The following is a 25,318-nucleotide window of genomic DNA, read 5'->3' as shown; positions in this document are numbered from 1 at the left end:
GCCCACTTGGGGAGCCGTGTGGTGGCCCGGGGCGGGGGGGGGGTGGGGGGCGGTGGCTAGCCATCAGCATCCAGGCCCTTCTGTCCTATCCTCATGTGGCCTTCACCATTTCATTCAGGACTCGGGCACACCATCTCTTCCTCAAGCATTCACAGCTCCCTCTAAAACACATCCTACAAACCCCCTCTCTGAGGTCTCATGCAAGTTTAGAACAATTACTTATTCTAATATTCACGTATATTGATACAAACTGGGGGTTTTTTGCTTATTTGGGCATCCCTTACCATGCAGAATTCTTACCAGGAATCAAGTTGTTCAAGTACCATCCACATAAAAAATAAAGGCCTGAATCAAAGAGAATCATCCAGCAAACCGAGCCAAATGTCATGCCCGTCTGTTCCGGAGGCTGGTACACGTTACTCCACTGAACCCCTAGAAAGAGGGAAAAGGTCAGAGTCAGAACCTCACTCCCTCTTTCAGGGCAGATTTGGGCGAGGTGACTTCGTGCGTTCTGCAGCTCGAAGCAAAGCTGAACGAGGCGAGACAAAAGGCCGGTCATCCCGCGATCACAAGTCCTCAAACGACCTGTAATCTGCTGAATCTCATGTGGATTTCAGGGAAAGCAGGCGGCGTGGCTTGAACCACATTTGAATATCTAACGTGGACGATTTTTGTTTGTTGTTCAGCTTGTTTACTTCTATCTGGATTTGCTGCCTCACCGAAATGCATCTATCCGGGGCAACTGGACCTCGGGGGGCCTTCCCACCAGCTGAGGCAAACGGCCAGCGCCTCGTTCCAAACGTTCCACCTGGTGATGAAGACCCCGTCCTCCCGCGCTTGCAACAGGACACCTGGAAACACCCAAAAACCTGACTCCCCGGATCTCTCTGTACAAAAGCCTCCCCTTACCTGCTTCTTGCCCTTCTAGGAAGGTGACGAAGAACACTCCTTGTCCGAAGGCGGTGGTGGAGAGCAGGCACTGCCCACAGGGAACAGAGAGAGAAACAGCACGTGAGCGCTGGACCGAGACCCCGGAAAACCCGCGGCACTAAGTCCAAACGGAGAAGCCGCAGGGCGTTCGCCAAAGCATCGCTCAGGGCGGTGATTTCCGCATCTGACCCCGAAGTCTGAGCCCAACGAACATCAGCCCGGTCTGAAAAGCCTGATAACAAGCCGGTTTTTAACGGGAAAAGGAATTCTTTCTCTTTACTGCGATGCTCAAAGTGCCACTGACCCGACGCAGCGCGTATGCGAAACAGCGGAGAACGGAAGGGAGCGATTCCCTATTTTTTATTATTACGTGGCTGCCGTGGAAGCATGCTGCAGGCAGACTGATGCAACACGCACACGACCCCGCACCAGAGACAGAGAGCACCGAAGGTCAAGGCCGCTTGATTTCCACTGGACACATCCCACGTCCACAAAAAAGCCCACCGAAGTTTTTCGCGCTTAAAAAAGATCATGTATCAGAGTTAGATTTGGGGGGGGGGGCAAGGAAACATTTGAACATGTAAAAAGGAAATCAAACGTTGTATGCTGGAACGTTTAAACAGATGGATTGGAGTGAAAACACACACCACGGTATCTGAAATCCAGGTCAGGTGGTCAACGGCTCTTTTCTTACACGTAAGGAGTGTGGGGGTGGGCTAAAGGGTCCCAGCCGTCCTAATGATTGGAAACAGCTATTGAACACTAACCCAAAATTATTGTTTATGAATTATTGCAGGTGCGACATCAACTCATTGGAACTGGTGAGCACCTATCAATGGATAAAATCCTGATTAAAGGCAGCATTTCTTCATCGTGCTCTGTGTCCTGGCCAGTAGGAACCGTGAAGGTTTATGGATGCTGGCGAGAAATAATGTGGCCTTCACAGAGGTGATCTGCCCTGAGGCAGAGAAAGTGATGCCGTCCCAACAGGCAAGAGTCCATCCGCCGTCATGATGCTGTGCGGGACAAGCGACCTCTGATGGCCGTCAAGTGTCCCGTAGGAGCCCTGAGATTCTACCCCTCCTTGACACCTCCCACGTTCTCTCTTAGTGGCTCCGGTCACACCTCCCAACAGACTGCAGCTGGGGAACCTGGCCTCACCTGTGGGGGGAAGAGAGATCTGGGGCTGGCTCGCTGGAGAGGACCGTCCTCACAGCCACACACGTGTCCCTTCCCTGTGGATGGAGTTCCCTGCACCCCCACCCCCCCAGGCACTTCTCATCCAAGAAGAAATGAGTGTGTCTCTTCTATGTATTTCACATCTCACACCTAACAGAATTCTCGTACTTTTTCGGGACGTACACTTCAAATGGATGAATGATTCTGACATTGCTAACAGAGGGATCTTTCCACTTAATGTGATGTCGTTCCTGACGCTTCGAGAAAAATGCTTAGTTTTTGCTGCTAAAATAGCTTTGGAAATCTATTTCTTTCCATCCAGGAAACAAAGAGACATGGAGGCCCTACACTGCCTTTGGGGTGCAACCGATTTCCAAAAGGTCTCCAGAGGAGAGTCCCCGTTACGTGAAAAGTGCCGATTCTTCACGGGCTGCCTTCTAGCAGGATCATTGCAATGCCAATGAATGGCGGCTGCAAGGTCTGCCTCTGGGGGCCAAATTAAGAGAAGGAGGTATCAGGAAGCCCACCTAGATCTGAAAACGACAGACCGAGGGACCGATGTCGTGAATGATTTGTTGGGTAGATAGAGCAGTTTAAAAAACACAAACAAAAGACACCCCACTTACCAGAAATGTCTGAGCGACGACACTTAGTTGGTTATGGAGAACCAAGAGCACTATATAGGGCAGAAAGCTGATCATATACACCAGGCTGGTACAGAGCGCAGCTGTGTTCGCTCGGCTGAAAAACGCACTCAGGAAGTAACTCAGCATGACGACCGACACCGCAAAATCCAGCAGAAAGAGGAAAATGAGACAGGCGTCGCTGTGCGCGAAGATGCCGCTGGCCTTGAGAATGACGGCCAGGGCGGCGCTGCTCAGGGCCAGCATGGCCATGTTCTCCAGGAACCAGGCCAGGAAGAAGACGGTGGGGTGCACACCCATCATCCTCATGTACTGTCAGAAGAAGGAAACGCGGAGTTATCTCCCGGGTCCTCGAGAAAGAACAGATCGGATCCCGGGAGAGGCAGCTCTAGAAACTTCCATGCTGGGGCCAGCGTGGACATCAGCTCCGCACAGACCCCGGAGCCCAGCATCCCCTTCTAGCGAACGCTCCCTGGGGAGGTCACGGCCATGAGCCTGCTCCGCGGAGGGGCAGGGGCAGACCCCAGCCCCCAGGCTTGCGTGATGGCAGTCACGCCATGTGCTTCCTTACCCATTTGGACTTTGCTGGTCTTGTTTCTTTTTGTTTTGTTGGTTTTGTTTTTTTGGTTGCTTTCCTTCTTTTTTAAATTTTTCTTCATTCTGGTTGTGTTGGTTTAATTTAATGAAGACAGATAGAGCAATGAAGGGAGGGCAGAATACCGGACCTTAAGCCGATTGGGTTGGGGGTCTCTCGAGTGAGGGTTAGAATGCGTTTTGCAAAACAACTCAGCTTGAAGTAATAACAAAATCAATGCATCCGTTAAACCTCCCATTTTCCATCTGTAACACCGGGGTATCTTGGAGGGTGGTGGGGCTGGTCACTGGTAAAAGGAGACCAAGTCAGAGTGACTGACCCCCAGTCCCTAGTCCCCACATCCAGGGGCCCCACTGGATGGGGAGGAAACACAGAAATGCAGGAAAAATTCCATTCTAAATAGGTGAACACCGTGGGAAACAGCAGTGCAAGTCCCAGGCAGAACTGAATGCAAACACCGCACCTGACCTCGCTGCTCCTTTACCTTAATAAACGGGACGCAAGGGGGTAACGTGTGCCCATCCCCCACCAAGACCGGCCTTCACCTGGTGTTTTCGGGAACTCTCATTATTAACAGCAGTTTTGATAGTTTCAAGTTTTAAAGATATTAAAACAGACACAGCAAGCAATCTAACCGTAAGTCAAGGTGGGGTCCACCCTTCCGTCTTTCTGGGTTGTATAAAAATGACTGAATGGGCAATGCGGGCTCCCTTCTTTGAAGCTGGTGTGCCTGTCCCTGGGCTTCCTTCCATCCCCACAGGAATGCTAACCTGGCAGGGTGTCGGGCTTCAACGTAAAATGCTTTTCCCTGGGGTCCCCTCCCCACAGAGGAGAGGGCAGGCAAAACGGAGTCCCAGGGTCAGTTATGGGACAGGATTCGGCTCCAAAGCCCCCACCACCCCTGCTGGTCCCCCAGGCAAGCGCTTGGCCGATTACCTCTTCTATCTGGATCTCTCGCTCGTAAACCAGCTTTCGGACCATGCTGGCCACAGACACCATCCACGTCAGCATCATTATCAGAGGGAAAAAGAAGCCGACGTTGTTCAAGAACCTGCAAGGAAATAATCCCGTCAGCAACCAGGGCAAGGAGAGCAGTTCGACTCAGAGTGGCGCTCACGCGTGCGTGCATTTTCACGCTGTCCCTACACATGACACAGTTCGACTCAGAGTGGCGCTCACGCGTGTGTGCATTTTCACGCTGTCCCCGTGCGTGCATTTTCACGCTGTCCCTACACATGACACAGTTCGACTCAGAGTGGCGCTCACGCGTGCGTGCATTTTCACGCTGTCCCTACACATGACACAGTTCGACTCAGAGTGGCGCTCACGCATGCGTGCATTTTCATGCTGCCCTTACACATGACACAGTTCGACTCAGAGTGGCGCTCACGCGTGCGTGCATTTTCACGCTGTCCCTACACATGACACAGTTCGACTCAGAGTGGCGCTCACGCGTGCGTGCATTTTCACGCTGTCCCTACACATGACACAGTTCGACTCAGAGTGGCGCTCACGCGTGCGTGCATTTTCACGCTGTCCTTACACGCGACAAGTCTTTTGAAAGAGCAACATCTCATTTGGCCATTTCAACAGGGTGGCTGGTGTCCTGATTTAGTAGGTGTGCAAACTCACAAAGGAGACACGCTGGTTGGAGGTCCCTTGAGCGGCCACTGTCCCTCACCCCCAGTCACTGCTCTCTGACACCTTCTTAGGCAGAGCAGGTGGGGAGAAGGACACAGGCCATTCATTCATGACTACAACTTTCCCCACTTAGTTGGGACCATTGTCTATCTTTAATCGATGATCTCAGTTGACCATAGATTATCTCCCACAAGATACATGAAAAGTGGCTATTCGAAGTCTCCCCGTGGCAGGGTGCCTGGGTGGTTCAGTCTGTTAAGTGTCTGACTCTTGGTTTCAGCTGAGGTCATGATCTCAGCATTGTGAGATCAAGCCCTGTGTCGGGCTCCATTAAGGAGTCTGCTTGTTCCTTTCCCTCTGCCCCTCCCCCCTACCCTGCTCTCTCACTCTCTCGCTCTCTCATAAATAAATAAAATCTTTTAAAAAAAGAAAGAAAGTCTTGTGTCTCTTCCCTCACCACTCACTTCCCACCCACGCTAACCAGCTTCCTTAACACACACTTGACCTGGCCATTATCTAGAACGCCCACGAGAGCCACGCCTCAAACCCAGTGGGATTTCTCCATCGTTATCCTCCTTTGCTCCCCGGCTGTGTTTGGCACCAGTGACGGATCCCTCCTTCCCTTCCTCTTTTTACTTCTGGCTTACCATCCATCTCCTCGGTCTCCTTCACTGTGACTTCTCCTGTAAAAATGGGATTCTCGGCCCAACCCTGGGCTCTGCCTCCTCACCCACACCCCCTGAGCTCATTCATCATCTGATTCATCACGGAGGCCGCCCAGAGGGGCCAGCCACTTGATTGGGCGTGTGGTCCGTGAATGAACCGAACAGAGAAAGTCCTGCCTTGAAGGACCCTGCATTCTAATGGGGGGTGGGGGGGCACCTGACATAAGCCAGGACAAGGAGACACACAGCTCTGTGTCAAGCACGCGCGAGAACAGCCCCAGTGGGAAGGGATGCTATCTCAAACAGGGTATCTGTGGAAGAAGCATCAGAGCAGAGAACAGATTTAGTAAGGAAATGAGTCCTGCAGGAATCGCAGGGATCAGAAGGACGATGGCTCCAGGCAGAGGGGTCGCAAGTGCAAGGCCTGGACGCGGGAGCGTGGGGGCATGGCTCTGGCCAAGGACCGCATGGGTTAGGAGATGGGGTCGGGCGACAGCGGGGGCCAGATCCTACATGGATTTTCTACATCCAGGTGACAGCGGATTTACTCAAAGAACAAGGGAATTCTGCGAAAAGGTTTTGGAAGGAGGAGAGGGACATGGGGAGGGGACCTATCAGGTGTAAGGTTTCTAAAATGACCACTGAATGCAGTGTAGACAGAGAAGCCCATGAAGAGGCAGTGGGAAGGCCACAGCAGACGCGCAGCAGTGTAGACAAGACAAGGGTGCGGGCAAAGATGTCGACCTGGAGACAGAACCATGTTGCTGGGTCCCTGCTGCACCAGCCTCCAAGGGCCCCCCCGCCCCAGAGCTCCCCTTCAGAGTGCTAACTGCAGTGTGGACCGTCTGCCCTTGCCACTGGACGGTAGGGCCTCCCTCTACAGCTCCTCTGCTTGGCTAAGGCCATCCACATGGTAGAAGCCAACTACTCGTTAAGGAAACTGTGAACGAGTAATAAAGGGGGGTGGATTAACATCTTTGTTTTTGTTCATTGTTCTGCCCGAGATGATTATAATGAGCCATCAACTTGCTTAATCGCATTTTAAAGCTAAATGTCTGTTAACTCCAGTGCTATCCGGAGACACTGGGAGACGCTAGTTAACTCATACACTCTTCAGCTCTGTGATTTTTCTGAGGCTTTTTAGCCCTTGTGTTTTACAGGGTCCAGTGCAAGTAGAAGGCTATGAGCAGGAAGTGCCACACACCTGCATGTCCCACAAGCGACATCTCTTCCCCCAGACTAACACGATTTACAGCCAAAATGACGCTCGGATCACTTGTAAAGTTAAAAACAACTAACACAGACCTTATTTGGGGGATGGGAGGGGTTTGAAAAGAGTTTGTCTATGAGGTCATGAACTCTAGCCTTTCTACTTAAAAGCACTAGAATTGGGTACCTGGGTGGCTCAGTTGGTTGAGAGCCTGTCTTCAGCTCAGGTCGTGATCTCAGGGTCCTGGGATCTAGCTCTGTGTTGGGCTCCCTGCTCAGCGGGGAGCCTGCTTCTCCCTCTCTCTTCCCCATGCTCATGCTTTCTCTCTCACACAAATAAATCAATAAAATCTTTACAAAAAAAAAAAAAAAAGACACTGGAGTTGATGGCTATTGACCTCTGTTCTTCCAGCAACTTGAGCCTTACACAAGAGCCCATAAGTATCCCACACAAATCTTATGTTAAGATTCCATCTGAGTTACTGCCCAGAAGGCACATTGGGTCAGGATTCTATGGGTGTCTGGGGCTATGATATACGTGTCCTACTGAAACCCGCCCCCCTGCCCCGGCATCTTCATAAAGGAGAAAGTCATAACAGGCCTGCAACTGAATAAACCCAACTCTGGATTCCTGCAGCCACTACCCCAGATAACAGAGAACATCCAGACGCTCTGCACGTACGTAGCTGAGGGAGGCCCCCTGGGAGAAAGGGCACGGAATGCGAAATTGGAATACGTGGCTTCTGTACCTCACCCTCTCCTAACCCACTCCTCAAAACCAGAGCAAATCAACCAGAGAAGGGAAAACGCTCATTCCGATTTTGACAAATGCTTGGAAGTACTTGAAAGAGCTGCTAAAAATAATCAAGGTCAAGACGGAGGCACACAAGAAAGCAGATAAGAGAGATGTCAGTAGCAAAACCCCATCCTCTGGAGATCTAGAAGGTGCCATGGAAACCGCACCTCTGAAAGTCCAGGGGCACGATCCGAGGATACGATATATAGAACAGGGTGTGTTAAGCGGGAGCCCAGCTGCACGTTAAGGTGGGTTGTATCGCCAGCCACTCCTGCCCCCAGATCCCATTGCCGGGGAAACAGAGGAGGAGCATTATGCAAAGACCACATGTATCTGTGGGCAGCGCTCGGCCCTTGCAGCCCTTCACGCCACCTGGTCCTCACCACCAAAGGGACCCCCTGGCAAGCGACCAGGCAGGAACACCCAATTCGTTCAGGACAAAAATCCAGCACATCTGTATCAGGAATAAAGGTGGTTGAGTCCCACCGTTGCCAACAAATGAAAAACGCATGCCCAAAAGATGGTCACACGAGGCAGATGAAAACAGTGAACGTATTTTTTTGCCATCAATGGGAAAATATTTACTAAAGCAATTCCATACATAAAAAACATCCTACTGCAGAATTGTTAACAATTTGGTGATGAGGTGGCAAGACAGCAAGAAGATAGGAAACATGAACTGGAAGAACCTAGAAAGAAATAGAAGGGAAACAGTAGGCGTCAAAGATATAATTAGAAGCACAGTCAAACTGATACTGCACAAAACGTGGTATGGGACATAAAAAATTGACATAAGAAACACAGCTAAAAGAGGGGTGCCTGGGTGGCACAGCGGTTAAGCGTCTGCCTTCGGCTCAGGGCGTGATCCCGGCGATCTGGGATTGAGCCCCACATCAGGCTCTTCTGCTATGAGCCTGCTTCTTCCTCTCCCACTCCCCCTGCTTGTGTTCCCTCTCTCGCTGGCTGTCTCTATCTCTGTCAAATAAATAAAATCTTAAAAAAAAAAAAAAAAGAAAGAAACACAGCTAAAAGAGAAATAAAGCAAAAGGTATTTTTCTTTAAATTAGGAAAATTTTATGGATAAGAAACACAGGGAAAAGAACTCCATGCAATTGGAGTCCCTGAAGAAGAGAAACCAAATGCTGGAAGATGATAAATTGGTAATGCTGGAACCCATCAAAATTTTCCGTGTAAGAAAACTGAAATCTACACATTGAAGGGCCTTATCTTGTGCCATGTACCATTATACTAGAATGGTCAACAATGAAATGTATCCCACTAAATTTATTGAATTTTCAAGTCACTAGTAATTTGGCAAAATTACCAGGTCAAATAAAAGCAAGAAAATATCAGAGTGGCCTCAGATTGCTCCCTAATCACATTCAAAGCCAAAGATAATGGAGTTATTTCTACAAGATACTTGAGGAAATACTGAGTCAAGGATTTCATATCCAGCCACACTGCCTTTCAAGTATAAATGCTGCAAAGAGTTTTAAGTATGTAAGAACTCAGGTTTTATTATCTCATACGATCATCTTAAGGAAATTACTAGAAGACATAGCCTACCTGAGGATGACGGATAAATTACGGTGTAAGGATAATGATAAGCAATGAACATGTGTTCCAGTAAAAGTAAGACTAAAACAAAAATGGAAATTCAGATGACAAGACAGACTGGAAATATTATGTTCCCTGAAATGTAGAAATGATACAACAAACAAAAATGGGAAGGTTAGGGGAAATGAACCAGATAGAAAGAATAAGCTGGCGAATGTCAAAATCAGAGGCTATTTGTTCAACATTCACAAAGGTAGAATATAAGTATAGGCATCTTTCATGGTACAGAGAAGACATTGAGATAATATCAACCAAAACTGCATGATGGAGAGAAAAATTTAATGATGGAAGAAGAGAAATTACTTCATTTTTATCTTGCATGGTAAAAAAAAAAAAAAGGTTGATATTATTTATACAAAGTTGCAATTATAAGATAACCACTAGAATAATAAAGCATTATTAAATACGGTTTATTTTTTTAAGATTGTATTTTTTTGAGATAGAGAGAGAGAAAACATGAGTGGGGGAGGGGCAGAGGGAGAGGGAGAGGGAGAAGCAGACTCCCTGCTGAGCAGGAAGCCTGACTCAGGAGTCAATTACAGGACCCCGAGATCATGACCTGAGCCAAAGGCAGATGCTTAACTGACTAGACCACCCAGGCGCCCCTAAATATGAGTTTAAAAGCAAAATCATAAGTATAGAAAATTACTTAACGAAGAACATATATTCATGAAACGTCATTTCATGCTATTACAGACCTAACCTCACCTAAATAAGAAGGTATATGAGACATACAAGAGACACACTTGAAACAAAACATTTCAGAAAAGTCTAAGGGCAAAGACATATCAAGCAAATGGGAATACAGAGATGTAGGGGGAGAGAGAGAGAGAGGGAGGGAGAAAGAAAAGACAAAAAGCAAGGATCATCAAGTTACTTTCATACAAGGTAGACTTATGTGTACAAATAGGACTCAGAAGGCAATTATTCACATCTGTGCACAGCATTCAGGCCAACAGCACAGGAAAAGGGAGAGGGACAACCAAGTAGGAAGGGGACCATGATTTATCCGCCTTAGTCTAGGACAAGTGGATTTTGCACTTTAAGGAAAGAGAATTCCTAAATAACAAAATGAATATAGATCTGATTCTGTACTCCCAAAACAGGAAATTAAAAATTCTTTCCAAGTGCCCATAAATCATTCACAAGAGTAGATTATGTATTAGCTGACGGAGAGAAATGCTATTAATTCAAAATGTGGATGTGATAAAGACGTTTTCTGAAGGCAATGTAAAAATTAGGATCCACCCACAGGGGTTGGCAGTTAATGTATGATGCACTTTTGAGTGTTTGTCAATCTCATTGAAAAAAAATGCTATTGTGGAGTAGTTTCCATTTATTTTTTTTTTTCTTATTATAAGTACCCTGAGTAACTTCAGAAATTCCTGAGAATTTCCACTTGGAAATTAAAAGAAACTTTACTCAAACAGCTCTTGGGAAAAGAAGACAATCGACACCCATATTGCAAGTTTGCAGAGAGAATCAATAATTGAAATCCAAATATAGTTTCATGAAAATGGAAAAATAGAACCAGAACATGCTGAAGGCATTTGTGCACATAATGAATTTTAAAATTCCAGCACCTGACTGGCTCCGTCAGTAGAGCATGTGACTCTTGATCCCGGTGTTGTGAGTTCGACCCCCATGCTGGGTGTAGCATGTACTTAAAAATTTTTTTAAATAAACAAATAAATAAAATTCCAGGAGGGGAAAGTATGTCAAAGGTGGGCTAACCACAGAAGGAGGGAGAAAGGAAGACATGACCGCATGGCCTGGCTTCTCCTGTCCAGCACCTTAGCCATGGGGGAGATTGGATGGAAAGCTCTCAGCCTCCACCAACCTGAATATTGGGTGACAGCCTGACGAGGCCCTTTGACACTCTCCCTCAGGAACTCCACAGAGGGGATGCTGCTATTGGCCTTCCCATGGTCCTCCTGTCCCTCAAGCTACAAGCGTCCTGTAGGCAAGGAGACCATTTTTTCTCACGGCCGCGAATGACAGGCGACCACCATGCCTGACACGTGGGAAATGCTGGGCACGCTCTTTTCCAAAGAAGAACCAGCACAAACACTTTGACTCTTGGGAAGATTTATGATGTCAAGTATGTAAGAGACGCGTCACCACAACACCGCATGGAGAAACAGTCCCCCCGCCCCGCAAAAAATACAACCGATGTGTAAGAAGAGGGTATGAAGTAGGATTTTTTTCCCTCTATTGTCTCAACTCTTGCTAGATAATCATTTGCTTATAAAACTAACAATAATAAAAGAAACATATTAAAGTCAGGGAGGTCAGAATAGGAGGTCCATCCGTTCCCTAATGTCCAGACTGGAGTGTGTTCCAGAATCTTCCATGCAGTCATCCCTACTCTAGAACCCAAACAAAAGCACTATCAGTAAAAGTCTGTAAACAGGGGGCACCCAGGTGGCTCAGTTGGTCAAGCGTCTGCCTTTGGCTCAGGTCATGATCCCAGGGTCCTTATGGAGTCCCTCATCGGGCTCCTGACTCAGCAGGAAGCCTGCTTCCGCCTCTCCCTCTGCCAGCAGCTCCCCCTGCTTGGGCTCTCTCTCTCCGACAAATGAATGAATAAAATCTTAAAAAAAAAAAAAAAAAAAGTCTGCCAACAGGAAATCAAAGGCTCTTATCTATGTAAACCTCTTTAAAAGGACACTCTGATCTTCATAAACATTAATTGTCACCAGTTCTTTTCCCGAAGGTGGCAAATGCTCGATTTACATTCTAATGACCCCTTGTTAAGAGCGTTTTCTCTGTGGCCAGACTCTATTAGCACCATCCAGTGAGTTCAAAGACGGTCAAGTGATGAGCATGTTGCTTGGAAGTCACATGGGGGGGAAGGACCACAGAGAAATCGGCTTTGGTTTTTCCTTTTCCGCCATCAGCCCAGCCTCTGCCCACTGCTCCCCTGCCTTCCTCCAGCACCCCCAGACCACATCCCAGTGGGATGCCGGACCCAGAACCCTGTGAGGCGGCTGCTGGGTGGAAGGACAACCACTTGCTTATTACCCTCCTGTCCCCTCTCTGTTCCCTCTGGGAGAGCTAGGCCAGCAGCCTGAGGTCCCAAGCCTGCCTGCCCCCTCCTCCCCTGCTTTCCCCAGTGGCTTTGGCCCCTGTGACTGGTACTGGGAGGGGAGGGTGGTCAGGGAGGGGAGCCTCTGGGGTTCGTATTTATGCTGGGTCCTCCAACCCAGCCTGCGCCAGAGGGATGCACACAGGGTGTCTGTGAGTGACAGGGGATTTGATGTCCAGTCTTCACTTTCTTGTTCCAAGTTTGCTCACTCTCAGGAATGTCCGGAGGAAGGGAGGAGGCCCACATGCCCGCACACCTCTCTAAACACAGCACCATCGAAAACAGCGCTCCCAACCTTAACTCTGCACATGGAACGCAGACCATCCCAGCAGTGAGTGCTGCCCAGAAGGGCGTGCGCTGCTCACAGGCCAGTCTTGTCCCCTTTCCAGGTCTGGCTTTCACAAGAACGCAGGCGCTGAGCCCCACAAGCCAGTACGTGGGCAGGCGGGCAATCGCACCCCCAATCACCGGGACGATCCCGGCCAGCCTCAGTGACGGATCACTGGGCCCAGGTCTGTGACCAGCAAGAGGCGGACCTGGACTCCAAATGCAACCTTTCTTTTCTCTTTTTTAAGATTTTATTTATTCATTTGAGAGAGAGCAAGCGAGCGAGAGAGAGCAAGGACAAGCAGGGGGAGTGGCAGAGGGAGAAGCAGACTCCCACTGGACAGGGAGCCCGACTCAGGACTTAATTCCAGGAGCCTAAGATCATGACTTGAGGCGAAGGCAGACACTCAACCGACTGAGCCCCCCAGGTTCCCCCAAATGCAACTTTTCATGCCAACACCCTCGCAATTCCACGTCTGAGATTTTGAGGGGATCTCAAATGCTTGCGAGCCATCTCAGCATTGGAAGGTAGGACTGGCTGCCGGGACCCCACATACCGAAGAAACGGACTTTGAGAACTGTTAACTCAGACTCTGGGTACAAAAACCCTCTTCATCAAGTTCCCCTATTAAAAGTTCTGAGCCCCCAGTCCCAACTTAGAGGACAGGGGATCCCCCATCACCAAGCAATTCTCAGGTGCTAACTGGTATCCTATGATGCAACTCAATCCTATCACTCGCGACCCGAGGGTAGCATCAGGTCACACAGGGGCTCATCCCACAAGATCTCGCGCGCGCGCGCGCGCGCGCGCGCGCACACACACACACACACACTCAATGCCCTTCCCAAATCCAGGTTGTCACCTCTGACTCTGATGACTTGCTGTTAAAAAGAAAGCCACAGACGCCAGGTGGAGTCACTTGCCTCGGGGACAGCAAACCAAGCCCTCATTGTAATTTCAATTTCTCCTGGAGTGGGATTTTAAACCATCAATCTAGAATGTTCTAATCTACCCGGATGAGGTCATCTGTCACAAAGGCCCTCTCTGCCCAGAGGGAGAGGAGGTGATCCATCTGTGAAGACCGCCAGACCCTCGGGAAGGTGACCTTGCCTGAAACAATCCTTTCTTTTCTTTGCTGATAGCGGCCTGCCCCACCTTCCTTCCTAGAAAAACCTTCCATTTTGTGCAACCTCAGAGCTCCCCTCTCCTGGTGGGAGGGGATGCTGCCCGAGCAAGAAAGAATCTCTTCATAGAGCCAACTAGATCTTCAAATGTACTCAGCTGAATTTTGTTTTTTAACGTGATAAATCATAGGTTCCCACGAACCCCTCCCTGGGTTTGATGAAGCCGCTGGAGCGGTTCACAGAACTCAGGGAGACGGTTAGCTCCCTAGATCACCGGTTTGTTATAAAAGGGTTAACTGTGGACCAGACATTAGAGCTACCCAGGGCAGGTCTGAGGAGGGGGTGCGGGGCTCCCATTCCCCCGGCCAGGGTCACCGTTCCCACACTTCCACCTGCTCACCAACCTGGGAGTTCTCCGGCCCCATCCCTTTGGGATCTTACGGAGGCTTCAGGACATGGGCGGGATGGACTAAGTCACTGGTCATTGGTGATTGATTCAACCTGCAGCCCCTCCCCCTCCCCAGAGGAAGAAACACACCCCGTTTCTACAAGAGGACTTGGGGAATCTGGCTGGCACCACCCCTCCTGGCACAGAAACCACCCCCTTGATAAAGAGACCATTAGCGTCGCTGTCCCCAGGCACTAAACAGACACCAGCCCTCAGGACACACTCCCGCTGAACCCAGAGCGCTGCGGAAAATGGAAGAAGATTAAGTCAGACGTTCACAGACCTTCACAGACCACAGAGTGAAGTGGCAGCTGAGTGACCACGGGGGTATGCCAGCCCCCACACAAAATGCTTGTGAGTACAAAGTGGTGATGACTAGTTCCCTGGGGGCGTGAAGGGCGTTCAGAAGGCAGAAGACCTTGCAAGGGAAGTAACCTGGCCTGTCTGATCCTCGATTTCCTTTTTTTCTTTTTAAGATTTTATTTCTTTATTTGACAGAGAGAGAGAGCACAAGCAGGCGGAGTGGGGGAGGGAGAAGCAGGCTCCCCACTGAACTAAGGAGCCTGGAGCCCAAAGCGGGGCTCGATCCCAAGACCCTGTCTTCAGCTGTGTTTCTCTTACCAGGTTCTCGAAGGCTGAACAAGATGTGTGTGAAAATGTGAGTTTTCAGAGAAGCATTATTGTGGCTGCTGGTGATGGGAAAGACTGGGAGAAACCGGAGAAACCGTGACCTGGGGTTTTAACAAAACACCTCTTGGGCCAGCAGGGAGATGAGTCCATGAGAGCTTTGAGGGGCACGAGAAAGGCTAAAAAACTGGGTTTCTTGAGCCTCGTTGTTTTCACCAATCAATTCCCCACCTTCTGGGACAGGCTGGGGGTGGGGGTGTGGAGGGGCTTTCCGGGGCTCGGGGCTCCCAAGGTCATCAGGAAGGTGAATTTCTGCTGGAAACACCAGCTATTCACCAAATATAGGCGAGAGGGGTTTCATACGTTTACTTGAAGTTCATCAAGGAAAAGAAACAAGAAAAATGTGGAGCATGAGGGGCCTCTGGCTGGGCTGCTGGGGAGCGGGCTGATTTCTTTGGAAAGCAGGAACTGGACATTTCCGGCGCGCACCCCCGACAGCCTTCACTCTGGACTTCGCCCAGGACAAATCAAAGTCCAGACACGGCGACGCTGCTGTCACTCAGAGACCCAGCACGCAGGCTTCCTCTTCCTCCTCCTCCCGGGATCCTCTCCAGCCCCTGCAAACTGCAGGCGCCTAATAGTCCCGTCCCCCCACTCCCCCACCCCCGCCCCAGGAGATAATAGGCGTGCTTTCAAGGAAACATTCTTTTTGTGTATAAAACAATTCTAGAGTATTGTTGCGGTTTTCATTTTGCTGAAAACCTTTTTATGAAGTTGCCTTACTCTCTGGACAAGGAGTTAACATTTGACGTTCCTTGTGTTCACGAGGGCCACCAGAGCTCCCATCATCAGTTGTCCTGTGCTAACCACCCGGGAGTCTGGGGGCTGAAAGGAACCTTAAATTGTACCGAGTCCTGCTCCCGCCCAAGTCTGCCGACCCAGAGGAACGTTTCCCAGTGTCAGCCCCTCAAAACATCAGTTCCAGGGGCTGCTGGCAGATTTTAAATAAAAGAGAAAGTTGGAGGGAGGAGGTGAGGGAGGAGGAGGGAGGGAAGGGAAGGAGGGAGGGTTGGAGGAGAGGGGGGTAGTAGGGTACAGGAGGGAGGGAGGGAGGATGGCAGGGGGGAGGGATGAAGGGAGGAGGGGGAGGGGGAAGGAGGGAAGGATGGCGGAGGGAGGAAGGGGGAAGAGGAAAGGAGGGGAGGGGTAGGAAGGAGACATACATTATTAGCTCTTCCCTTTTACTCAACTATTCCCAGTAGCGTCCGATACTAAAAAACAAATAACATAAATTAATTTTAAAAAAAGAAAGAAAGAAAACCCTCTCTTCTGCTGCCCAAATTCCCTGCGGGCCACCACCTGCTTCTCCCCGCCCCCCACATACAGTGGGCTCCTGGGTGGTCTGCACTCAAGTCTCCAGGTGTGTTGTCCCCACCTCCAGCCTCCCCTGGGCCCCCTACACTGGCTACCATGCCCTCCATGGAGGTGGCTCCTGGGGAGGGCCCCAGTGACCCCCTGCCCCACCTGGGAGCCTCACCCACTGGCCCCAGACCATTCCTGGTTCCCATCCCAGCTCTGGGGCTCCTTCTCCGGTCCCCGTGTCCTGGAGCTCTTGAGGGCCGTGGCCAGAGGGGGCATGCCATGAGCCCTCTCTGCTCCTCTCTGGACACTGCCACCGGGGGCTCAAGCACCATCAGACCCTGTGTGTGCTGTGCCACAGGGTCTCTCCAGGCCCCTAACGAGAGCCGCCAGGTCTCCCAGAGGCACCCCAACCTTGGCTGCCCACAGGCCCAATGATCCTTACAGGACAGCCATGTGGACACCATGCCCCTCTGTCACATCCTCCTCAAATCTGTTGCCTCCCTTCTGAAAGCAGCCAGGATCGGTCCCCGCTACTTCTCTGGACCAGGCCACAGTCACCTGAGGGAACACGTCAGTCTGCTAATGATTTCTGTTTCCACAGCCTGTGCCAGCCTTCACGTCAGGAGTCAGATGGCATTGCTCCCGCTCAAAACCCTCCAGCAGCCGTACCTTCCTCGGAGCACCTGCAACCACGCTCTCTGTGGGTAGCCTTTGAGTTCATCTCCCACCCCCATGCCCTTGTGCCCTCTACGGCAATGACTCTTCACCTGCCCCCCCGTCGCCCCAGGGCCCTTGCACTGGCTGCTCCTCTGACTTAGAACACATTTTCCTGTGTTTCCATAACTCTTCAAGTTGTTGGTCTGCTAGAAAGAGACAACAGGGGGCGCCTGGGTGGCTCAGAAGGTTAAGGGTCCGACTCTTGATTTCAGCTCAGGTCGTGATCTCAGGGTCGTGATCTCAGGGTCCTGGGATTGGGATCCAGGCTCAGCAAGAAGTCTGCTTGGGATTTTCTCTCTCCCTCTCCCTCTGCACCTTCTCTCTCCCTCTCTCTCAAATAAATAAATACATTTTTAAAAGAGAGAGAGAGAGAGAAACAGGCTGAAAAGAAAGTCACGTGCTGAGCCCCATGTCAGCAAACCAAGAGGTCATACTTAGCCTAAGTTCCAGCCCCCCAGGAATGTACATAACCTTTAACCAGTGACCTGGAATTACCTGGTCAGGAGGAGAGCAAGCCCCAGAGACACCCCTACTGCTCCCCTTGGGAGGGCAGCCTTGCCTGAAACAATGCGCTCTCTGCTAATAATTTCCTTTAAACATTCTCCTTTTGCCTTTAAAAGCCTTTCCCTTTCTACAGCTCCAGGAGCTCCTTTGTATTTGCCGAACGGGAGGATGCCTAATGCCTGATTCATGAATCCCCGAATAAAGCCCATTTGATCTTTAAATTTACTCAGTTGAATTTTTCTTGTTTAACAGATTGAATGTCACCTTCGCGGCAAGGCTAACCTTAACCACAGTAATAATTCTTCTGGGGGCTCCTCGCCACCCTCACCCCACACCTGCTGGCTCCTACCTCCTCCCAGTATTCAGTTCAAGCTGCTTCCTTATAGCATTGTAGACTCTTCCTCCCTGAACTCGGGCACGAGAGCAGGGATTTCTCCTGTCCCTTCACTGGCTCACCCCCGTCTGGAGACTGACAAATAGTACATAAATATAGTTGAACAAATGAGCCAATTCACGACTATATCACTCATTCCGCAAGTAGTATGGAGCCACGAAAAGTTTCGCACAAGTGGGCTCTGAGGTCGACACCGGCTTCAGAACCATCCCGCGGGCAGCTGAGCGCCAGGATCTTACAGGATCTCCTCGGCCCCGCAGCCTTCTGCAGGTACACCCAGCCCTTAAGATATGGACACCTTTTGAAACTAGACATAAAAGAAGGATCTGAGGCAGTGAGAGCCTCAAAGGCTTGACTCTTTCAGAAAAGGAAAATGCTTCTTCATCTCCTTCGAAGGAGTAAAACAAAGACTTCTGAGAAATTGCACCGTGGTGTCCCAGGGAGGGGACGAGTGAAAGTGATTCCATGACCCAGGATCATTCCCACTTTGAGCGGCCTGACCTGAGTGTCCTGCTATGATAGGTCTCTCCCTATATATACTATATATTCTATATTCCAATATATACACAATGGAATATTACTCAGCCGTAAAAAAGGATGAGCTCATGCCATTTGCAACAACACGGATGGAACTCGAGGGTCCTACGCGGAGTGAAATAAGACAGAGAACAACAAATACCATGCAATTTTGCCTCTATGCGGAATCTAAAAAAAAAACACCAACAAACACTAACGAAAAAAAAACAGAAACAGATTTGTAACTACAGAGAACAGACGGGCAGTTAGCAGAGGGGCGGGGGAGGGGCAAACTAGGTGATGGGGATCGAGACGGACACGCCTCCAGTTCTAAACTAAGTAAGTCAGGGAGATGAAACCTGCAGCATAGTCCGTAACACTGTAACAGGAGACAGTGACAGACGGTGGTGACACGGAATGTGGGGAGCACTGAGTGACGTACACATGTATGCCCACTACACTTCAGCAACAGAAAGAGAAAAAGCAAGCCCATGACCCCAGAATCTTGCAGGGCCCTCCGCTCACTCCAGCCCCAGGCCCCAAGGGGTCTCAGTCGAGGGGTGAAGAGGCACATCTTTGCGTCCCTCCCCTCCCTCAAAGCCCGTTAGCCGGGCTCCACGGTCCGCACGACAGGAAAGCGGACCATGCCACGAAGCTGTTTGCAGGAACGTGGGCTGTGCTGTTCTGCCCAACACGCCCCCGCCCTGAGCCACCCTGCATGGGGGTGGGCGAAGCAGCATAAAAAGTCGGTTCCTCCGAGTACTGGAAACAGGTCATTCACCCCCACAACGCCCTGGCACGTGAGCTGCTGTGAAGTTTTGTGCATGACGCTTGGCCAGAAAAAGCCCTTTTCTCGAATTCCGCTCTTGGTGCTCCTGCCGCCAAGGAAAATAATTTAGGAGCAAAGCAGCAATGGCTGAAAACGTTCAAAGCCGAAACTGTCATCGCTTTGAGGAAAGAGATGGCTTCGTTTCACAAAGAAGGAGGTGAAGGGGCTTACTGATGATCCGCATGGCGGGGCGGTGCCTGCGTTAAAGTGCTCTGTCTTCCTGACCCTCTGTTCCGTCCACACGCGCTGATACCCCAAGACAGGCACAGTCGGGCGGGGGCACCCGTGGTCAGGCCACAGTGGGAACGCTGATCCTGTGGCGTCACCTTGGGCTTCGTGAAAATGCACTAGTGAGCTGCCGTGTGGAAGGCATGTGCCCGGACAAGGGGGAGGTAAGACGTCAAGACAGCCACCTGCCAGCATGACCCTGTCCCCTGGCTTCTGTGTGGCAGGTGTCCCACTGAAACACGAGCATCTGCTGCCACTCTCATAACTAACAGACCCCAGGTAGGCCCTCCGATGACCTCCCCTTCAGCCCTTTCCTCCTGTGCTCCCTGGCCCTGCATCCAGGGACCTCCAGTCCGGGCGAGGGACAAGATGCTCGAGGAATAGCCTCCCTCAGGGCTGAGCCCACCCGCCTCAGCCACATGGCTGTCAGGCCGCTGACCACCCGACCACACGCAGGGGTCCACCTCCCATCAGGCACACCCTCCACTCCACTGTGTAAGCCTGGCCCGCTCCCCCTGCCTCCTTCAGCTGCTCCAGCCCGTAACTGACCGTCCCTTCTCTCCCGAAAGGACATCACCAGGCAGGTCAGCAATGAACATGTTCGCAGACTGCCCCAGGCATCCCCAAGCTACTGTCCCCAGCCTCTGTGAATCCCCCTCCTCCCTGCAAGTAAGCTGACCTTTTCAGGATTGGCACTAAAGAGGAAGTGACCTCCTTCTGTTTCCCTGGCTCAGATGGGTGACATCTGGAGTCGGACACGCAAAACCCCTGTGAATACTGTTGGAACTCGTTCTGAAGGGTCTTTAAAGCTAGGATGTCTGGTGTCAAATTTAAAGTCCCGCATGATCCCGTTATCTCAACAATCACTCCTGTGTCTGGATGGCCCGGGTGTACGAAGTCAACCTTAAGCAATTAGACAGGGGAATGGACTTTCCTGAAACGCCCTTTGGAAAGACTACAGAGAAGCTCCAAGACTTTCTCTATGTGGGGATCCAAACACAAAGCGCATCTCGCTGTAAGGTGGGCGCATTGGGCAGGTGGCTGCGTGACGCCTACTCACAGGTCCCTGGTGTGGCACGGGTACGGGATGGCCTGCGTCTGCGCGGCCGGCTCCACGGCCTCCTGCCCGGTCTGCACCGAGATGATGGCTCTTTCGATCATGTCTTGCAAAGGGACAAAGATGTAGTTGTACTTGAACCCGTCGGCTGGGAGGCTCTGAGGATGAAACTTCCAGGAAGGGTTTTTCACCAGATCCGTCCTCATGCTATATAAGACACTGGTCCGGATGGTGTAGGTGACATGGGGTGGCAGCTGCAGAGACCGGGCCCCCAAGTTCCTGCCGGCCAGTGAAGTGTTGAATATGATACCTGCCAGCAGAAAAGGGAAGACGGGGTCATCACACCCTGAGGGTAGCTCACCCAGAGCCAGAGCACAGGCCCAGAGAAGCTGGACGGGCCCTGAGCCTCAGCCCAACCCCAGCTCGGGGACGCGGCCACGCCCCAGGGAGGCAGCGCTGACTCTCAGCGTTGGGCAGGCAGGTGCTGGCATATAAACCCATACCGCGTGTCATCAATTTTTTTGCAATAAAATAATCTACAAAAAAATCTGTAAAAAAACGATTTCTTCTGCATTTTTCTAGGACTTGAAAAATGATACCCAGCTGCTCAAATTATCAGGCTTTCCTTTTCTGGGATTATAGATGCATCTGTGAGAATGAGGCGTGGGAGGTGCAGGCTTGAGGTCATGGGAGGAGGAGGTCAGAGGATGGAAGGAACAGCACAGGCAAGGAGGTCCACGGTATGGTGACAGAGGGTCGCTCGTCACCCACAGTGAGCACGGCGGGACATAGAGTTGTCGCATCATACTGATGTACTGTGTGTCAGCTAGATTTCAATTTCCAGCAAGGAACTGGTATCTTTGGGGTTATCGATCATTCATTTTTTAATTTAAATTCAATTAGCCAACATAAGTACGTAATTAGTTTTTGATATAATGCTCAATGATTCATTAGTTGCATATAACGATCATTCAAAATGTGAACATAGGGACTCCGTTCTGGCACATGAATTCTCTGAATTTCGTACACAATGCCTGTTGGGGGTGGAACGGGACCCTCCCGAGGTTCACAGGTGCACGTCCTAACCTCCAGCAGATCAGAATGTGAGCTCGTGTCCTCACAGAGGTAGTCAAGTGAGAAGGAGGTCTTTAGGGCGGGCTCTCATTCGCTAGGACTGGTGTCCTCAGACAGGGGAAATGTGGACCCACACATGCACAGAACCAACACAGTAAGAAACCCAGGAGAAGGCGGCCTTCGACATGCTGAGGGGAGGCTGGAGTGCCTTCCCCTCACGGCCTCAGAAGGAGCCCACCCTGCTGACACCTGGATCTCGGACTTCTGGTCAGAACCATGAAAACAGATTTCTGTCATCGAAGCTACTCGGTCTGTGGTCCCGTGTCATGGCAGCCCTCAGCAAACTCATACAAACCCAAATAAAAAAATTAAGTGATGTTCATTCGAGACACGAGAACGCATCACACGCATCCTGAACAAATGAGCCTGCTTGAATGAAGTCGAACTGGCCATTGTCCCCCCCCAGCCCACACCCCCAGGACGTCAAGGTGCCATGAGAAAAGTCAAAGTGACAAGGGAATCACAGCATAGCTTTAATCAGGAAAGCTATAATTTATCATGTGAGATTGAACCGTAAAACGATACCATAAACTACTAAAAACAGGTGCCGTGAATGGTGTGGGGCCGGGATCTGAGACACAGACCATCACAACGCATGTCCTCACGGTGAGGCTTTCTGCTTGGTGTCGTTTTATCCGGAAGGGAGGTCTTTTCGTTCTGAGCCACTGGCACACACGTTCGGGGAGAAATATGCAAAATGGCAAGGCCACCGGAGCCGGCGCCTGCCGGAGCGCATGTTGTCACAGAATACTTACTGGCCAAGAAGCTGTTCTGCCGCATGAGCTCACGGGCTTTCACCTCCAGGCTGGCGACAGACTCCAGCGCCTGGAAGCGGTCCAGCACCACGCAGGACGAGAGGTTCACCAAGACGCGGCCCAGGAAGAGGATGCGTCCAGCGCCCCCGTGGGCGAACATCTTGTCCAGCTTCCCTCCTGAGGACAGTAAGTGGGACAAGACGTTACAACTTTCAGCCCAGGGATGAAAAAAATCCCCTCATGAGTCGCCCTTTGTTCATATGCAAAACGTGCTACCTACTGGCTGAGTATCAACTCTGCCTTTTGGGTTTTGTTTTGGGTTTTGTTTTGCTTTTGTTTTTGTTTTATTTTAAGTAGGCTCCAAGCCCAAGGTGGGGCTCGAATTCATGACCCCGAGATCAAGGGTCTCAGGCTCCACCAACTGAGCCAGCCGGGCGCCCCAACTCCACTCCGAATGTAGTCCCGTGATGCTGATCCGTACACGGGAATGAAAAGCCATGGAGGCACAGAGGGTGAGCCTGCGGCCCGGGGATGACAGGCAGTGGGTGACACACAGAGGGAGCCACCGGAGGCAAGCCTGCGAGCAGCACGCAAGGTCTCGCACCAGAAACCAGCAAAAACAATGTTAGTGTTCCAACCCAGTGCGAAGGAATTCCAGAAAACAGGCCTTCACCGACACAGCGGGCGTTTTGTGAGAGCTGCTCACTTTGTCACATTAACTTCACAGAGACAGTGATCTGGGATCAAGGAGCGTTGCCACCGAGGAAATCTGATCCCGGTGCACTCACTCTGCCCAGGTTTGTGCATTTGAAATGGAAATAGAGCCGGCGAGTAAAGCGGGCACCTTCGTCAGGACAGAACACGGAGGAGGACTCAGTACGCGAGCTCTGGCTTCAGGGAAGAGCTGGGCCACAGGACAGAGAGATGTGGGAAAACCAAACGACACAGAGTAGGGTGGCATGGGAAGAACACAAGAGCCCAGCCCAGGGAGGGAAGCGATTACAGACATGCTCAGGATGATAAGGAGACGCCATCAGACCCGCCAGGGTTGCAGATGTCACGGCATTACCATGGGCTGGGGCAATGCGCTTACAGTCCACTGGGGCGAGCCACCCCGTCCCCCCTCGGCCTCACTCCTTGGGAGACCACCAGAGACTAGATTGCTCGGGACTTCATAAGGAAGAAGTGGTAAATACATGTGGAGACATAGCAACATGTTTTTACACACCCACAACACACACAAAAACACACAGCAAATCATAAAACCGTGTAGATATAGGACAGTATAAGGGCAGCTCTTACACAGCTTAGTGGCCCTTCCCTCAGCCACAGGGACAATCCCTGAGCAGATGGACACCAGCTTCTGGCCACATAGTCCTCTCCAAAAGCCCTCAAAGGATGAGCTACAATGAGCCCTTGCCCAACCCCAAATCTATCAGACTGAACAGGACCAGCCACTGGGAAACATCAAGAAACGGAAGCATGATGAGAATCTTCTGCGAAAGGGCATCGGGTGCATACGATTTTCAGGCTTTACAATGGAAGTATATCGTATGCTTTTCGGCACGTGTTGAGTGGCCCACATTCTAGTTACATGTTATTTTGCTCTTAAAGGAGTGAAGTCTATTCACTACGCAGCAAACCCCACTGGTTATTCGGTGAACTGCGTGATGCCGCAGCCCCTGGGGCGTCTCCGTGGGCACTCAGCCACCTGCCGCACCAAGGGTGAGCACACTCCCTGTGGGACGAGGACTGCTGGCCCCAGCGGTCCCAAGCCCACACTCTGGCAGGCATACACCGAGATCCAGAGTGAGCCTCCAATGTCCCATACAGAAGGGCACTATGCATGGAGTTCCCAGTGTCCTAGACTTACTCCTTCCCTCCATGATCCCAGACAGACTCTTGCCTGCGGGCCCTGTCACTTGCTGCCCATTGTGTCATTCCTGCCTGTCCTCTGTGCAGGGGCGCTGCTCCCCACTTGCCCTCCCCCACCTCTCGATGTCCCCCACGCTCCAGCCCCCCAGGTGATGGCTGGCCTTCCCCTGTGCCCACTCCTGGGGTGCCCCAGCACAGGGCAGTATCGGCCGCCCCTGGGGCTGCCTCTGGGTTGTCACTTCCCTCCCTTGCTGGTCTGCCTGCTGCTGTCTCTCCCGCTGGCTTCCTGGTTTCCAGATCCAGTCTGGGCTATGCCTGCTTGGCATTGACCCGTCTCTGAAAGGCAGCATGGGGCCAATGAGGAACTACGTCAAGGTCTGTCCCTGTCATCTTGAGGCACATAGAAAAATCCATTCAAGTGTCCAGGCCTCCACTCTTGCCGTGGTGAGGAGAGAACCGTTTCATCCACCCTATCCAGATGGCTGAAACAGTAAGGCTCCGAACAACAGGGAGAAGCTGGCCTGGGCAGGATCCAACTGGCCAAGCAGCTTCTCGACCTCCATCACTCACTGCTTCTCAAAGCAGGGGCTGATACTCTGCCATTTCTCAACCTCAGGCCAAGACACTGTGCCTGCTTTCAAGGGGCCGGCCCCTCTCCACTGGACGAGAGGCCCCGGGCAGTTTGTTTAAGGAGAGCCTCTCAGTTCAGACCACATCTGCTGTAGAGACGGAGACACGGCAGGCCTACTGTTGGGGTGCAGTGTATGGGGCCTCGTGGTCAGGGGCCAGATGGGGGTACCCGCCCCCCACTCCCTGGGGACCAGCTGCGTCTGTTTAGCCCTGAGACCCTACATTTCTCCCTTATGGAACAGGGATGATGATAATCTGCTCCATGGGATTTTTCTAAAGATTACATGAAATAATGCCGGTAAGCCTCCTGGCACTCACGGTGTCCACAGCATGCTGAGGTTAGGGTGTCCTGATACCGTGGTGATTAATATATTAGAGAACATCGGTCTCCAGTAGAGGCACAGACGGAATGTGCTGCCCTGATCC

At 51.1% G+C, this 25,318-nt stretch overlaps 1 protein-coding gene across 1 annotated transcript in view; it reads right to left on the bottom strand.

The window, feature by feature from the left end:
• The window catches only part of ABCA13 (ATP binding cassette subfamily A member 13), a 369,975-nt gene that overhangs the window by 214,318 nt on the left and 130,339 nt on the right, over positions 1-25,318 (bottom strand). Inside the window, 6 exon segments of the mRNA XM_040644577.1 lie at positions 301-432; positions 910-979; positions 2,736-3,065; positions 4,285-4,399; positions 20,502-20,808; positions 22,388-22,564. Of these exon segments, the coding sequence (XP_040500511.1) occupies positions 301-432; positions 910-979; positions 2,736-3,065; positions 4,285-4,399; positions 20,502-20,808; positions 22,388-22,564 (1,131 nt within the window).

Source organism: Ursus maritimus, unplaced genomic scaffold (assembly GCF_017311325.1).
Source record: "Ursus maritimus isolate PB19 unplaced genomic scaffold, ASM1731132v1 scaffold_3, whole genome shotgun sequence".
Lineage (NCBI taxonomy): Eukaryota > Metazoa > Chordata > Mammalia > Carnivora > Ursidae > Ursus > Ursus maritimus.
Note: the sequence above shows the minus strand (reverse complement) of the source record. Positions and strands in the feature narration are given on the sequence as shown.